The following is a 17634-nucleotide window of genomic DNA, read 5'->3' on the forward strand; positions in this document are numbered from 1 at the left end:
ATTTAGAGTCCCCCAAAATAGGGGTCATCTTATACACGGGGGCGTGTTATACATGGAAAAAATATGGTAAATCAACTATCCTGTTGCAGCTCCTAGAAAAGCAAGACAAAAAAAACCCCCAAAATGGAAATGTGTGCATTAATATAGTGCTGGAGATTTTCTAGTTATTCGTGTATTCTCCTGCCCATCGTAGCTGGGGCAACCCAGTCAGATGGACAGTGTACAAATAAAATAAAATAATTACTATTACAGTGGTACCTCGGGTTAAGAACTTCATTCGTTCTGGAGGTCTGTTCTTAACCTGAAACTGTTCTTAACCTGAAGCACCACTTTAGCTAATGGGGCCTCCCACTGCCGCCGCGCCGCCGGAGCACGATTTCTGTTCTCATCCTGAAGCAAAGTTCTTAACCCGAGGCACTATTTCTGGGTTTGCGGAGTCTGTAACCTGAAGCGTCTGTAACCTGAAGTGTATGTAACCCGAGGTACCACTGTATTTGTTTGTTTATTTATTTCCCAGTTCCTTTGCCCCTCCATCACTACAGGGCATTTTCAGGTTACTGCTACAAACCGTGCTAGTTGCCGGATCAAAATATGCAAACTAAGAATTGCACTTGTTTGGTTTTTCCTACGAAGGCTGGATTAGAAAAGAAAAAAACAAGCCCACTTCCTATTTTCAAAGTGTTAACCATTCCAGGCAAAAGGACAAAGAAAAATTTCCTCTTCTAACACTACGTTCTTCAGCAGGCTTGTGATCCCACAAAGAACTTTGTTGTCATGGTAAGTGCAGGCTTTTCTAATTTTCATCGGTTTCGCTGAAATAGTTATTAAAAACTAAAGTGATAAGACATCTGTAAGACTGTTTTGCAGCAGCGGTCATGAGTGGCTGATGTATGCGTTTTCGTTTCATATCTTTGAAAGGGCAGCTGTGTAGCATTCTAAGAAACTCTTTCAGCAAGACCAGCCGATCAGGCTGCACGCAGCTTGTGATCTACTGAGCCAAACGCCGTCCGTCAGCCACAACCTGGTGCCTCACCTGCAGAAGGTCCATGGCTAAGTGGCAGAGTGCATGTTTTTCATTCAAAAGGTCCGAGTTAGAGTGTCCAGCATCTATAGGCATGGCGGACATAGACTGCTGTCTCTGAAACCCTGGAGAGCTGACGCCGTTCAGGGTAGAAAATACTGAACTAGATGGACCAATGGTCAGAGTTGCTGCATGGCAGTTTCCTATGTTCCTATGACAATGCCTTTCCTTTTCTTTCTGCAGTTTGAGACAGGCTGCACAAATGCATTTCTCAAGAGCCTGGTGGTCCACCATGCTTACGTAGCTGGTGGGCTGCACTCGTCTCCATAGATCACAAGTTGTAGATAAAACTGAGTTGTGTTGTGGTTGGAGGAGGGGCGGTAAATGTGCCCTGCAGATGTCCTGGATTGGAACTCCCATCAGCCCCAGTTAGGATGGCCAATGGTCATGGACAATAAGAGATAAAGTCTACAACATCTGCAAGACACCACGTAGGCTACCAATGGGTTAGTGTTGGGCTAGGAGTATGGAGCTCAAATTCCTACCTAACCATGAAGCTCATGGGGCAATCCATATCCTCCAAGTGTCCCTGTTTTCCAGGACCAGTCTCGGAATTACAAGATTCCCAGCTTCTGATTTGATCCTGGAATGTCCCTATTTCCCCCACCAGTGCTGCCGCTGCTGAGCTCAGGGCGGAAGATGTCCTAAGCAGTGGCAGCTGTGAGGGAGCACCCTGCTGCCTCTCCTTGGCCTCCCCATGACTACCACTGTCAGCCTCCTCCCTTGGGCATCTTGTAGCAGCTGCTGGAGAGCAGGCGAGGAGGAGGAAAGGCTATGGTTGCTGAGGCCTCATATGATGCACTCGCCCTGAGGTGCAGGTAGAGGACAGGGTCTGGGTGGGAAGAAAGAGGGAGCAGAGCAAAGTACAAGGAGTCTAGATTTTTTTTATATTAAAAAAAATGCTTTGTGTGTCTGCATCTAATCTTGCCCCTTTCTAAAATGAACTTATTAGTGTGCATATTTTTTTCTTTTTGTAAATCTACCAAATAATTAAATAAAATAAAATTGGGATTAAGAGGTTTTCTCAGGCTGGTAGAAGGTGTGTGCGCCCGTGTAGTGGTGAAAGAAACGCTCTGCAGGGGTTGGGATGACAAAACTGGGAGGTCGAGGAGGGTCAGTTGTGGGGGAGTGAGAAATGTCCCTATTTTCACCTGAGGAATGCTGGAGGGTATGGGTGATCGTGGACTAGGATCTCTCTTCCAGCCTAACTCACCTCCCAGGGTTGATGCTGAGGTAAATGATCTAGAGCAGGCATGTCCAAAGTGTGGTTCCGCCCGCCCCCCCATTGATTTAATCCGGCCCCCGTGGCAGTATATGCCCTAGGGTAAAATCACAACAACTTTGGTCAGCCCTCCCACATGTTCACTTCATCAAATCTTGCCCTCTTTGGAAAAGGTTTGGGCACCCCTGAATTCTAGGGGGTGGAGGAGAAACAACTTACAGTGGTACCTCAGGTTAAGAACTTAATTCGTTCTGGAGGTCCGTTCCTAACCTGAAACTCTTCTTAACCTGAGGTGCCACTTTAGCTAATGGGGCCTCCCGCTGCCGCCGCCCCGCCGTCACACGATTTCTGTTCTCATCCTGAAGCAAAGTTCTCAACCGAGGTACTATTTCTGGGTTAGCGGAGTCTGTAACCTGAAGCGTCTGTAACCTGAAGCGTCTGTAACCCCAGGTACCACTTTACAACCCTTTGATATCCATGGAGGAAAGATGAGATCTAAGTATAATTCTCAGAAACGTGATATGTTACTGAAGAATATCATTAGAGAAATACCTTAAAATTGGTGGCAAAGTGGCGTGACTAACATTTGCATTACTTCTCTGCATAGTTTTTATGTGATTTCCCTTGACATAGCAGACATAAGGGGTTTGCAGATAAAATGATTAATCAGCCCGTCTTTTTGTACGATGAGACCAAATGTAAATATAAGATAAAAGCCGTCTCCAGTACAGTACTGTTTTATGTAAGCATTGTTCTTTTCTGGGGCTGAGGCTTTGACTGGATCGAGATATTGTCTGTGGACCTGTGGTCTTCAGACCTTCCCCTGAAGATCCTAATCAGCTCTGCACCTCTTCTACCTAACTCTGGGAGTTGCAAAAGAGTGATGTAACTTCATGCAGTGACTTCATGCAGTGATTCCCTCTGTGTGTGTGTGTCCTTGAGTGTGAGAGAGAGACTCTTATCAGTGTCCACCATAGTCTGTGCTTAGCAGAGCATTATAGAGAACCACCAACGGCCAACCATTGAACCAGCATATTGTAGGAAGGATTGCAACATGGGCACGCATCTTTCTCATGGCCAAAGTGGCCTGCTTACGCACCATACATTCAAAGCACATTCCCAGCTCCTCCCTCCAAACCCTGGGCACTGTAAAGGATGCTGAGAATTATAGTTCTGCAAGTGGTGAACTATAGTTCCCATGTTTCTTCCCAACGTGCTAGAAATGTGCTTTAAACATATGGTGTGTGTACACCTGTGGACATTAGGTAGGAGATGCATGAACATCTCTTTTATGGAATCAAACTTCAATTTATGTCTCCCCTTCCCTAAGAAGGGGAAGAATGGTCTTCCCTCATCCACAAGAATAGCCAGCTTTGATAAGTAGGGAAATACTTTTTTAAAAAAAAAATTGATAAGGACTTTCTTGCCAAAATTGTTGTATTTGATCTCTACTGGCCCTTGAACTTCAGCAGCAATCCTGCTTTTACAGTGAAATAGCATCAGATAAGAACAGCCAGGGAGATATCAGGTGTGGCGAAGCCCCTGTTTCCAGGTTGTTTGCAGCCTGCAGTTGGGTTTCATCAGGTTCTCAGAGCCCCCTCCTGCCTATCAGCTGCGCAGCAGGGAGCAATTAAGAGGTCAAGGGGGCTTTGATATTCTGCAGTGTGTGCAGTTTTGACATCTTCCTCTGCAAGTTTTTAAGCCTTGCTTCAGAAGAAGATCAAAGCAGGAGGGAAAGCGTTTCAGCAGAGAGGTAGTCTTGGGTTCTTTACAAATATGCAAAAAGTCCTCATGCATTTTGCAATCGTATGCATGCAATTTTCAGGACGAAATTGCACTTTGAAACGTGAGGCTTTCTATAGATGGAAGGAGAGTGGGCACTGATGTCTTTTGCACTCTGCTGCTGGGATCCCTGAGCTCTTTTTGCATTTATTTATTTATTTATTTATTTATTTATTTATTTATTTATTTCAGTCAGGGCAGGGAAAGAGTATTGGAAAACATTTTTGACAAACTTTGTTTTAAAGGAAAAATTACTTTCACATTTTTTAAAACTCCATTAATTCAATTCTGATCCCTTTCCCCATTAATCTATGACATTTAAAGCAAGACTCCTCTAAAGATATGCATTTAAATATGTATTTAAATACATATTTAAATGAATATTTTCTCTAAAATACTATTTAAATGCTTGCGGTACTTCAGAAGGCATATTTAAATATGTGTTCAAATATGTACTTGCTCTAAAAATAAAATGAAAAATTAGATTATTTTTGTAAACCACTTGAAGTTTTTCTTACAATCAATGGGCACATACATTTCGTTAAATAAATTAATACATAAGTATTTTCTCTCAAAATACACATGCATGGTTTGGGATATTTAAACTGCTAGGGATTCTTGACCATATGTAGATTTGTCCCTTAACCTGAAAGGTGAGGGTGAGGTCATATCACAGAGGAAATCAGAGACAAAATTACCCATGTATCCCTGTGAGTCACCACATTTGAAAAGATGCCTTTTTAATGGGAAGAGGCATTTTTGTTAATATTTACTGAGGTTGAAAGTTGAAAGATAACACTTAAACCAATAGGAAGATCAAGCAGGTGGCACTACCACAGCACATTAATCAGTTTGCATCATTGGGTAGAATAGACTCCTAAAACATTCAACTCAATAGGTTGTATCCAACTCAATTGTACTCAGAGCAGACCTGTTGAAACTAATGGACCTAATTTCAGTTCTGTCCATTCATTTCAATGGGTACTCTTGAGTAGGACTAACATTGCACACAACCTTTTGCATTGTAAACCAGTATGGCATAGTGGTTAAGAGTGCCAGACTAGGATTTGTGAAACCAGGGTTCAAATTCCCACTCAGCCACGATGCTTATGTGATATAGAAGTGCCCCACTGGAGGTTTACGTGATACTTCAGGCAGTTTTTTTTTAATCTACTTTGCATTTGCTCAGAGCAGGAAGCGGATTAGCTGTGTGAATTCATGGCCATGGGCAAATGTGTTGCACAAATAACTGCACAGATGTTTTACATATGCAAATTTAAGATGGGATAGAAGGTACAGCCTTGTTCTGGAATGAATGGGCTTCTTAACAACATGTCAGGCAGAGGACTCTGGAGGTAATAATACTTAATATCTGTGTAGCACTTTTTTCCTTGAGTGATCAAAATAATGCACATGCATAATCTCAGGAATCATTACAACCGTTCAGCAATGCAGGCCAGCTCTGTTTCCTCTGGAGATTACAGATGGGGAACTGAGGTGAAGGCCATCATCGCTTACCTAAGGCCACCTGGTTAATTCATGACTGAGGGAAGTTCATGTACACTGGATAATCCTACATAAGTTTCCCTGTGTATTATTCTCCTCAATTACTTTTACATCTTGATATCCAGCTAAATTAAAGGCGATAAAGAAGAGTGTGATCCTATCACATTAGTACCTGCTATCCAGCTATCCCTATCCTGTAGCAACAAGTCCTATTTTCTGGAAGCTCCTTCAGACAAATCATGGTTCTGGGTTTTACCTTGGTGGGGCAGGGAGTGCCTTGTTAAAAAAAATGTTAGCATGTTAGAGAAAAGGTGGGATGTATATAAGGTAAAGGGACCCCTGACCATTAGGTCCAGTCGTGGCCAACTCTGGGGTTGCAGCACTCATCTCGCTTTATTGGCCGAGGGCGCCGGCGTACAGCTTCCGGGTCATGTGGCCAGCATGACTAAGTCGCTTCTGGCAAACCAGAGCAGCACACGGAAACACTGTTTACCTTCCCGCTGGAGTGGTACCTATTTATCTACTTGCCCTGGTGTGCTTTCGAACTGCTAGGTTGGCAGGAGCAGGGACCGAACAACAGGAGCTCACCCCGTCGCATGGATTTGAACCACCAACCTTCTGATCAGCAAGTCCTAGGCTCTGTGGTTTAACCCACAGTGCCACCCGCGTCCCTTGGGATGTATATAAACCACCTTTATATATGGACAGTAACTAAAGATTCTGCCGTTTTTAACTCCTTGGGATGGGTGCCCCTTGGATTCCGCTGCCTGAGGTAGCTGCTTCCGTTTGCCTCATGGACGGGCCGGCCCTGCCCCCAGGCGACATCCTTCGCCAGCCCTGCTTCACACCCTCCTTGAACTCTGATTTACATTTGTTGCTCCCCTCACTTTGGTCTCTGACCCCACCCACCACTAGCATGTGGCCCTTGGAAGGTTGCCAGGAAAGAATGTGGCCCTTGAGCCAAAATAGATTCCCCACCCCTTCCTAACATTAGGCTTAGCCCTGGTTGCAGCACATAATAGGGAAGGGGGCTTGAGACTGGAAGTGGGTAGGGTGAAGCCAGTCCCTAAGTGTGTAGCCTTTTGAAAGTTTAGCCAATGAATGCTAATAAAAATTTAACTTCTTCTGTTGGGTATCTCCTAGGGTCAAGCTATACCACACTCCTAATCTAGATTTAGGCCCTTCAGTTACGCCTCAGCAAATAAAAAATACAGAGCTGTAGAAACATATCACATTTAATTTGACCCCTATTATGTGGGAGAAAATGGCAACTATCATTTGCCAAGCTCTTTCCCATTCTTACAGTTTGTTGTAGTCAGTAACAGGAACATCTCAAGAAGTTCAAGGCAAGGTGAGGAGAAGGTTGTCCCAACAGTTCTCTCCTGCCATCTCCAGGAGCTGATGGTTACTGTGCTCTTTGGTCTGGGACTCCTTGCCTCTTCCTTCTCTCAAGGTGCCCCAAGAATTGTCTCGTGAGTAGACCTGGTGGCAAAAGTAGACTTGCTTCAGCCAAGCTTCATCCGATTGTCCTTGAAAGCTACGAGGAAGTATAGCCTTGGGACATCCCAGTTTGAAGGATGGAGGCCCAAATCACACACTTGTAGAGAGTCCTTTACAAGTGTTAGCTCCAGAACTTTAGCTGGTTTGTAAATAAATGTACCCCTAGTCCTCCTGGCAAGGAAACCGCAAGGCTTGCTTAACTGTTAGCACACACTGAATATTTTTGTACGTTCTCCTTCTGTGACAGTAAAACAGAGGTTGAGAAAAGAGAGAGAAGTTCAGCAGTGTTGGCTAATGTTTCATCTTCCTCTTTCCTTGCCCTTTCTTCTCATGTCAGCTGATGTAGGGCTTGAAGGGGAAATAACAGTGTGTGAAAAGCCTTAATTTGACTAGTAAAGAACAAAGAGAATGATTCAGGGTGGCAGAAAGTATTGCAACAGCTTCACATGCTTTGGAGAATGGAGTGGTCTAGGGTAGCTTTTGCCAAGCGGGTGCCCTTCTGTATGATCTTGTCCTTAGGTTATTTTACAAAGAAATGGCTTATTTGGAAACTGAATGTGGGAACTCCTCTCCAACTGTCTTGTGTTTGGTCTGTAGCTTTTTAGTAATCTGTTGATTCCATTTGTCTGAATCATACACACAGAGAGAAAAAGGACCTTAGTTTTCTCCAAAGGCAAACAGCTCTTATTTCTCTTTTCAGGCCATCATAGCCAAATAATAAAACCATATGCAAAACCCAGCACTGAAGTTTATCAGTAGCAAGACAGTGGTGTGTTGTCTTAGCTGTAAAGCAAGCCAAGGCATGCAAAGTATAGCAGGAAAGAAACATCTAAGAAGATATCTGTACTTAGTGGTAGAAATGACAAAATTTCTCATAACTGGAAAAAGAATGAAGAGCATGCAGATCTATTATTATTATTATTATTATTATTATTATTATTATTATTATTATTACTGAGCCCCATCTGGAAGCAATTAAGCTAATATCTGGCAGTTGTGCTGGGCAACTATATAGGTTCTTCCATTCAAAGGGCAGACAGTTAATCAACCCAGCTATTAAGATATTTGCTTCTAAAAACATCGCCCAAATGCTCCACGGGGCTGAGATATGGGGAATTGGCTTCAAATCTGAACTAGAGGTTCTACAAAATAATTTTTTGAGGCAAATTTTGGGGATTTCCTTGTGGGACACCAGCTGCCCACCTCAAAGCTGAGTTGGGTCTTGCATTGCTAGCAGCCAGAATTGATTTAGCTCATCTGAGATACGGGCACAGGCAAAATGCCTTCGAGGATCATACTTTTACTAAGCTCTGCTTCCAAGGAACCCTGAACAGAAGTATTCCATGCTGCAACATTTTGTTGCAGGCCTCCCTTGGTTGTCCCTACTGTAGGAACAGTGTGTGTGCTAAACAGGAACAGTGTGTGTGCTAAGCAGTCTGCGGGGACATATCTCTACCACCCTGAAATGCTCAAAATTAACTCGTGGCTCTAAAAATACCAACACATTGTGAAATAAATAAATAATCCTAGGATCTAGCCCTAAATGAAGCCCTAAATACTGTAAATGAAGAACTGCAGCCTTTTCTTGTTCCAGAAATCACATGGACTTCGCCTTTCTTTCTGAAGGCACATGAATTCACATACCAGTTCCTTCTTCTGTTCCCGCTTAAATATCATGCTCAGCACTCTGCCTCAGTTCGGAGACATTTTTTTAAAGCTTTTTTCATGAAAACTCACCAGTATTTAAGTATGCATTTCTTTTAATATATACATATGGGTATGCAGTTTTGCATAATAGAATGCATTTGATGTTATTTTCACTAATACATGCATTTGTATGTGTATTTCCCCCCAAATATATGCATTTTTGCATGCATTTCGATTGGTTGGAGAACTGCATCGCAAAATTCGGAGAACTGTTCATGCACTGCTTCGGGAAGTGCGAATTAATTAAAACCGAATCGAATTCTTTTTGTTGGGAATAGTAGGAAATGAGATAAAAAGGAAAGACTGCAAATTCTTTCGATATGCAATCACAGCTGCAAGAGTGTTACTGGCCCAGAAATGGAAACAACAAGAAATACCGACCGTGGAAGAGTGGAGAATGAAATTGTTAGATTACGCAGAGCTAGATAAATTGACAGGGAAGATTAGATACTTAAGAGACCAAAAGTTCATCGAGGACTGGGGGAAATTTGTGGAATATCTGGAATGTTTAAGTGAAGGACAGATGACGCTTAAGGGATTTAAAGAAGCACTGTAAAAAAGTAAGAAATAATGTCTAAAGGGAACAGAAAAAAAGAGATAAATAATGTCAATATAAATTTGAGAAATGTGTAATTAAAATTATGACTATGGATGATTTACGGAACAGCTGAGGGAAGTCCAAAAGAGAAACAAGTTATGAAAACGATGTGAAATTAATGTATTTTGTTTTGTTTTGTTTGCTGATGTTGATTAATAAAAATTTAATGGGGAAAAAAAACCCGAATCGAATTCTCCCCCAGTACAGTGGTACTTCGGGTTACATACGCTTCAGGTTACAGACTCCGCTAACCGAGAAATAGTGCTTCAGGTTAAGAACTTTGCTTCAGGATGAGAACAGAAATCGTGCTCTGGTGGCGCGGCAGCAGCGGGAGGCCCCATTAGCTAAAGTGGTGCTTCAGGTTAAGAACAGTTTCAGGTTAAGAACGGACCTCCGGAACGAATTAAGTATGTAACCAGAGGTACCACTGTACTAGCTGCTGCTGCTGCTGCTGCTTTTACTACAAACGAGAGCCAGTGTGGTGCAGTGCTTAGAGTATTGGATTATGACCTCACTCAACCATGAAGCTCACTGCCAGTCACTGCCTCTCAGCCTAACCCTGTGAGGATAAAATAGGGAGGAGGATAAGTATGTATGCCACCTTGAGTCCTTGGACTAAAGATAGGATTAAAATGGAATTTAAAAAAATTATAATCAGAATAATAATCTAGCAAACAAAGCAATAGCTATACTTACCTGGCAAGGGAGATAATCACAAAGGTTGGTTTTCCCAGGGTGATGCTCACTCAGTGCAATCCAGGTGTGCTCACCTCTCCAATGCAGGAAACCTGGTGTCACAATCTGCAAATAAAAACAAAAAGTAATGTAAAATCCTAAAGTAGGAAAGGCATTGCATCAGAAAGTGCAACAAGAATGCCTCTTAACACCATAGCTATAGATTGTTGCATGCTCCCCACTTCCCCTAGTGTTGAGGAGGTCCAATTGCAGCACTGTTCAGTGTTCCTCCCTTCGGATGAGGGAGTACTTGAGGTTAACAGCATGTTTGTAATGTAGGCTTTTTTCGCTCACAGATATACAGGTAGAGCAGGTTTGGTCTGCTACTCAGTTCCTCTGCTCTGCTATACTGTACTTTGCTGCTGCTTACAGACAGACAGACATCTGCCCACCACCTGATAACTCCTCTTCTTGTCACTTTAAAATTTCCTATAAATCCAGTACCATTTCCTCAGTCTGTCTGAAATTTCAGAGCTCTGATACCTTTGAGGAACAGGAGACTGTTCAGATAGAAAACACCAATGTTACAAGCAACAGAAGCCTACCTGGGTCACCCATCAGTGGCATGGGATTTATGGAAATAAATGAACTAGCTCCAAAACAATAATAAAATGAGCGCAATTGTGATAAAGAAGGGCAGCATTCAGCTAGGTTTCAGAGTGGACCTGTTGAGACTAATGGACCTTAATTATTATTATTATTATTATTAATAATAATAATAATAATAATAATATCTTTATTGTCATTGCCCCCTCTCAGGGACAATGAAAATTACTTGGCTGCTCCATCCACCCAGGTAGGGCACTCCACACAAAATCAGAACAACTATAAAAACACTAATTAAAACCATACAATATAATACAGCAAGGAAGATTAGATGACTTTCAAAGTCCAGGTTTCCCATTCAGGGCCGAGATCGCTCTGGAGAAGAAGCTGTTCTTGAGACGGCTCGTTAATTTCAATTGGTATGCTATGAGTAAAAAATTAGTTGAATAAATTAAATGATTTAAACTTTTAATAGTAGAAATGAAAGGAGTAGTGAAATGATTTCTTTCCCCCTCGCAAACTCCTCTTTACTTTCTCATAAATAAGTGAATGGTTGTGGCAAAAGTAAATCGCCCATGATTCATTGTCATGTTCCAACATTTACATGATTTCTAGACTGGTATAAATAGAAACCTCCCAGGTCTTAATGTCTCATCCTTATGAGGTCAGCCTGATTTGATAACTCTTCAGTTGGCACATTCTCTAGTGCTTCATGGACCACTCTGCCTTGAAAATCTACAGGTTCGTGTTTCAAAACGGGATGAGTGTGTGGCACAGGCTGACCTGCACATTCATCGCCCCACAGGGCTTTTATGTCAAGCCTCTGACTTCATGCTTCCTAGACTGGTTCATGTTTCAGTCTACAGTGCCAGTTTACAGCTTGTGACAACCTACAAGCATAAGAAAGTCAAAAACTGTCTACTGCAATCAGCATGTGTGCAGGGTTTGTGTTGTTGGGTAGCATGAAATGTGAGGTAAGGAAGGCTTGAACTCACCTCGCAAGGCTGTAAGGACGCCAACAACACATGCACTATGAGGGGACAGAACTGCTGGGTTTAGCTGTATCACTTGCTACATACATTTTAGGTCATAATATCACTTCTTTGTTCCGCAAATATGTTGGGAAGGGGGAAATTTCAGCAGACATAGCAAGGCCAGATCCAGTCAGCAAAACTGCTCGTCTGCAGTAAACGCCTTGAAATAATACTTTAACCACAACGAGTATGTAGCAAAATGTTGAACATCTTTAGCCATACAGGAAGTTGAATGCTGAGATATCTCTAACCAATCAGGAGCCTCACAAGCCTCAGACCAGGAAACCCTTTCCAAGTACAGTATATGCGAACGTTGCTGCAAACAACTTTTCACTCGGCTTCTTCATCTTTATTTTTTTTAAATCTTCTTTGTGCATTTGTAGGATGGCAAGACGAATGTGAAGTCCATCATGGCAAAGTTTAGTAACAACCCAGCCGGGGAGGTTGACAGCCGGCAAGGCAGAGCAGCAGGACAGCCGTCTTTGGTAGCGAGGACTGCATTTGAGAAATTTAACCACCTAGAAAATGCCGCTGCACCTCTCAGACCCAGCAACATCCACAAATCTCCATCTTTTAAACCACCTTTGGGCACCAAACCTTCTGTTCCTGACACATCGGACAAAGACCCAAAGCCACCCCATTTGAAGAGCAATGCAGTGGCCAGCAAGGTTGCTGCCCTGGCGCAGGCAGCTAACAGGGAAACGAATGAAAAACCTGGATTTCCTAGGCCATTGGGTCCCAAACCTACCGACGGACTGAAAGCTGAATCCAAGCCATTGTTCCCAAAGCCTCCTGACAACAGATTGCCTGGTTCCACAGCACCAAAAAATGAACTCAGGCCGCCGGGGCTACCCAGATCAAATTTTAAACCTGAACCTCAAGGAAATGAGACAAAGCCTGTGTCTCAAATGGCGGCTGGATTTAAAGAAAAAATAATCACGGCCTCGCAGGAGTATGACCCGAAACCTCCTTTTCTGAAGCCAGCCCTTGGGAAGAAACCAGGTCTACATCCTGTCCCCAATGAAGAGGCTCCCAAGAAATACCCCTCCTTGAATCCGACTTCTCCAAGCCCACTAGGCCTCAAACCCAAACCCAACTCATTTCTAATGGCCAAGGATGCCGAAGGAAAGAGAGAGAATGGGGCGGATTCCACAGCCAGCCCTTTCCCTGGTGTAGCCTTGAGACATGTCACCGACAAGAGCAACCTGTCTCCGGCCCTCCCAAAATCTTACGGGCAGCCGGGCAACGAAGAAGCAAGGCCAAGTGTGGCCAAGAATATTTTCAAAGTCTCTCAAGAGGATTCTGGGTCAACTTCTGGAGCACCTAAATTCACTGGTCTGCCCAGGGCGACCACGACAGGACCTTGGGATAGTAACTGTGAAAAAGAAGAGAAGGACAAGAATTTGCCGAGACGGAAGGCAATCCCTCCACCAGTCAAATTAGGTCTGGCCCCGCAGAAACCCAGCAGACCTCCAACAGTGAACCTTGAAAAATTCAGGAAATACGCCGAAGAAAGTGAGTTATTCATCCCCTCTTTGCTGTTGGTTTTATGCAAGGTGGGGAAAAAGCTCCTCTATGCTGGTGGAGGGGGGACATAATAATAATAATGAGCCATGTAAAAATATTTCCCCAATACATCTTGTACTGAATTGTGTTTTATTACGTAGTAGGGAATGTTCCATTGTCACTGATTCTCTCACTCTGTTGATTACCTGGAGCTTTTGACTGGGCCATGCTAGATATTTATTTCATTTGTTTACCAAAATGCATATACTGCTTGAATTGTAGTAAAAGAGATGGGTGCAATTTTACCATGACTGCACTTTTTAAACAGGGGAAACAGCATCCACAGAGCTGATCGGGAGAGGAATGTGTTACCCTTTCCCCATTTGCCATTTCCCACTCCAAGCTGCCCCTAAGGACTCTCCCACCTTGTGAAATTCCCTTCTTAATGTGTATTCGCCTGCACTGGGAACTTCGTGAGGGAGGAAACCCTGCTAGACATGGCGATTTGGAATGATGGAACAGTAGCAAGAGAAAAGGTTAAGCACCTGCTCACTCTATGCCAAACCCTCTCTGACTTTCTGATGCCAAATCATCACTCTGGATATTGCTTTTCCTGATTAGAAAGCAGTTTTGAGGAAAAGTTATATACATTCAATGATATTTTTTTTTCCAGGTGGAGAGAGGCTAAGTAGAACAGTGAAAGGTGTGGGACACAGCCTAGTTTCTCACCAAAAAATGGAGAAGAATAGTGTGCATACATTTTGTCTCATATCTCAGGTTCTACGAACGCAAAAAACTCTGAAAAATGGGGCTTCTGGTCCATGTGGGGGTGGAGGGTGCAACTGTCCCTCTCCTGCTCTTGTGGATGCCCATGCATGCCTCTGCATGTAATATGTAGCCTAGACCACCAGCAGGAAGGCTAGAAGTAGATATGGGGGTGAAAAGTCCAGTTATGTTCATTCATCCTAAGGGGCAGCAGGGTGGGGGCAGAGGGGAAATCAGTATACAGTGGTACCTCTGGTTATGTACTTAATTCGTTCTGGAGGTCCGTACTTAACCTGAAACTGTTCTTAACCTGAAGCACCACTTTAGCTAATGGGGCCTCCTGCTGCTGCCACGCTGCTACCGTGTGATTTCTGTTCTCATCCTGAGGTAAAGTTCTTAACCCGAGATACTATTTCTGGGTTAGCGGAGTCTGTAACCTGAAGCGTATGTAACCTGAAGCGTATGTAACCCGAGGTACCACTGTACAGCCTTTCTGAACCTGTCCCTGTTTGGAATTAAAACAGGAAGGTCTCAAAGCTTTCTCATGTAGAAAGCTTCCTTCATGTTGAAAACAAAAGTAAACTAGCACATCAGATAGAATATTAGGGAAAGTTGCCACAGGGGATTTTGGATGTGTGGAAACATTTAAATAATGCCATCCCCCATCTATGTTCTGAACTGGTGAAGTTCCAGAAGGATCAACCATCTGCCTTTTCCAAATTTGTGAACCCCCATTTTACTGCTTCAGACTTACAGCAGTCTAGGTGGTCACAATATTAGAAATGAAACCAGGACAGAGCTCCTGTGCCTGCGATAGCTGAATGGCAAGTAGAAAGCTGGCCAGTTTAACATTCCCCCATTGTTGCACCCAGCGGCGTAGCGTGGGTTATCAGCACCCGGGGCAAGGCAAGTAATTTGCGCCCCCCAACCCGGGGCAAGGCAAATAATTTGCGCCCCCTAACCCGGGGCAAGGCAAGTACAGTAATTTACTCTCCCAAGCAGCAGCAGCAGCGAGGCTTCTCTCCTTAATTGATTCCCCCTCCACACCGCGTCGTTTCCTGGCTGCTCCCCCCCCTTCCCCTCTCTCTCCTCCTCGCTCTGCTTGCCTTGCCCTGCCCTGCCTGAGGGCACCCTGAGGAGACTCCGCTCTCCTTTTTGACCAGGCGAGGTGGGAAAAAGGGGGGAAAGTCTCTTCCCGCCCCCTCGCCAGACTCCCTGCTCCGCTCGGCTCACTACCCAGGCGGCCAGTGGAAAGAGAGACGCAATTACCTCTCCCTCCGCTTCGCCAAGCTGTCAAAGCCCGGCAGCAGCGGCAACGGCAGCAGCAGGCGCAGCCAGACCCCCGCGAGCCAGCCAGCCCGCCCGCCCGCCCGGCTTCCTCTCCTTTTTTTGCCAGCGGCAGAAGGCTTTGCTCTCCCCCTTCTGCGACCTCCTCGCCAAGCCGAGCGAGCGCGGGCTCCCTAACCAGTGGATTTTAGTAGGGGCAGAGAGCTGCTAGTGCGAGTGCGCCCCTGCCCAAGTTGCGCCCGGTGCGGCCGGCACCCCTGGCACCCCCCACGCTACGCCACTGGTTGCACCTCCATAATCAGGAACGCCTGTTGAATGCTGTATAAATGCAAGCTACTCCTTATGCTAACTGTCACTTTAAGCTTCCTATTATTTTATGCCGCATCATTATCTCAAATTAAATGCACGGAACTTGTTGTGATCCTCCCTAAACTTTCACTTTCAACTTCTTCTTATTCTTAGTTTTATTTTATTTCTACTTTTTTCGGACACTTATTACATAACTTGCTAGGCTTGCTGTTGAATCGCTTTCTATAATATTTCTTAAAGATTGTTCTTTTTGTCTATTGAGGGGGAAACATACAAATGCACTTTACCAAAAAGTGCGTTCCTGGATGCTATTCGCCCCAGGAGGTGGGGGGGGGGGATGGCCACTATAATTATTTTTAAACATCCATCACCATGAAAGATGCATAGCCATACTTTTGTTTTCACCATTATAACAGTTTTGTGCTGCTTTTAATGCATGTGCTGTATACCGGTAAGTCACTTTTGAGTTAAGGAAAAAAATATATATACATGCAATTATGAATAATTTAAATATCTATTTATATGTGTATTTCTACATGTGTAGCATATATATATTGCTGGGTTGCTATTTTTCTTTTTTAAAAAAAATTGCTAGAACTAAGTCTTCCTGTATTTAAATAATTTTCATTAACTATTTGTAAGAATTTGTTTTTAAAAATATGGTTATTAATTGATTGGAGTTAACTTTGTATGCACATTTATTTTGCAGGTAAATATATTTAAATAAAAGATGAGGGAAGTGGGTGGATTTTGTGTTTTAATTGTGTGAGACAACTGCTCTTCACTTGCTTCTTCTGTTGTCATGTATTAAGTTTGAACTTGTTTGAACTTTACTGTTTGTCTTGCCCCTGTCTCTTATGTATCTCTATTGCTTTCTCTCAGCTCTCCACCTTAGTCTTACCACACATTAAATACTAATCTCACTTACTAAACCCCTAATGTATGGATCTTTGGCACTTTAAATACTCAGCTGTCTCCTTTTCGTCCGGTTTTAAGGAAAGCTTATCTCTGTCCCTTGGCATTTCCTCCTTGAAGTACGATTTGATTGCTTTTCATTTTACATTGATATTGTATATAGTCTTTGCCGTGCTCCATCGCAGACACCAGGTCTGACAACAGCTTATGGGATCAAGCTGAAAAAGAACAGGGAAGGGTTGAACGTCATTGCGTGTCAAGGTCCCCGAAACACCCCAAATAAGAACACAATGACACTTGATTTTTGTTTAAGGTTTTTGGTATAATTTTGTCCACAACTTTATTAAAAATACAGCAATGTGAGTGGTTGCTTAGGCATTGGTAGCGACTAACTGACCCCGCACAGGGACAGCTCTGACATTCGCACTCCCCGTGAAGTCAGAAAGGGTAAGTCATAAAGGGTAAAGGGGAAGTCATAAAGGGTAAGAGAGACGGGACTGGGAACCATGCCTCACCTCTCCCCAGAATGCTCCCACGGGCTCTTGCATGGCCCTAGCCCCTTGACAGGGGTTCGGAAAAAAGCATGGTGAGCCTCTGGGTTCCTTTAACGGAAAACCCTTGCATCAGCAGCATTTTGGAGGGGCAGGCACAGCCAAATCCATACCCCTCCACCAACCAATTCCCAAACCAATGCCTAACCGCAACCTTACGAGTTGTGACGATTTGCTACGCAGTAGGCAAAAACCAAATGGCACCAGCCAATCAGCCAAATGGACAAAATTTCTACCAGGCCCCTGCCCCAAAGCAGACGACCCCATGACAGGCATAGCAAGGTCAAGCAAACAACCTAACATTAGGGAAGGGAGGGCGGGTGATCCGAAGCACGCAGCGAAAGAGGAAGCTTGTCTCTTTGTGCAGTGTATTTAACAAACAGGGCTGTCAATCAATAAATGGTAACATAACAGCCCGCCCCTGCTTAAAGATGGCCAAACTCTTTTGCCCAGCAACAGTGAGGTGTTTTGTCAGCCCCCACTGCAACAAGTGCTCTCCATGAGGGAGAACACGCTTTGCTCTATTCAAAGTCCCCTACAACTGCATTAAAGTAAAAAATAAAAATGCAGGGAGATCCAAATCATTGCTC

General features: G+C 43.8%; 1 protein-coding gene across 1 annotated transcript in view; it reads left to right on the plus strand.

The window, feature by feature from the left end:
- Positions 1-678: 678 nt before the first annotated feature.
- FYB1 (FYN binding protein 1) overlaps positions 679-17634 on the plus strand; it is a 51393-nt gene continuing 34437 nt past the window's right edge. Inside the window, exons 1-2 of the mRNA XM_081881434.1 lie at positions 679-777; positions 12095-13226. Coding sequence (XP_081737560.1) covers positions 775-777; positions 12095-13226 — 1135 coding nt within the window. The 5' untranslated portion in view covers positions 679-774. The remainder of the gene's footprint in view (positions 778-12094; positions 13227-17634) is intronic.

The sequence above is a fragment of the Podarcis erhardii genome (genome assembly GCF_964252035.2).
Source record: "Podarcis erhardii genome assembly, chromosome: 11".
NCBI classification, from domain to species: Eukaryota; Metazoa; Chordata; class Lepidosauria; order Squamata; family Lacertidae; genus Podarcis; species Podarcis erhardii.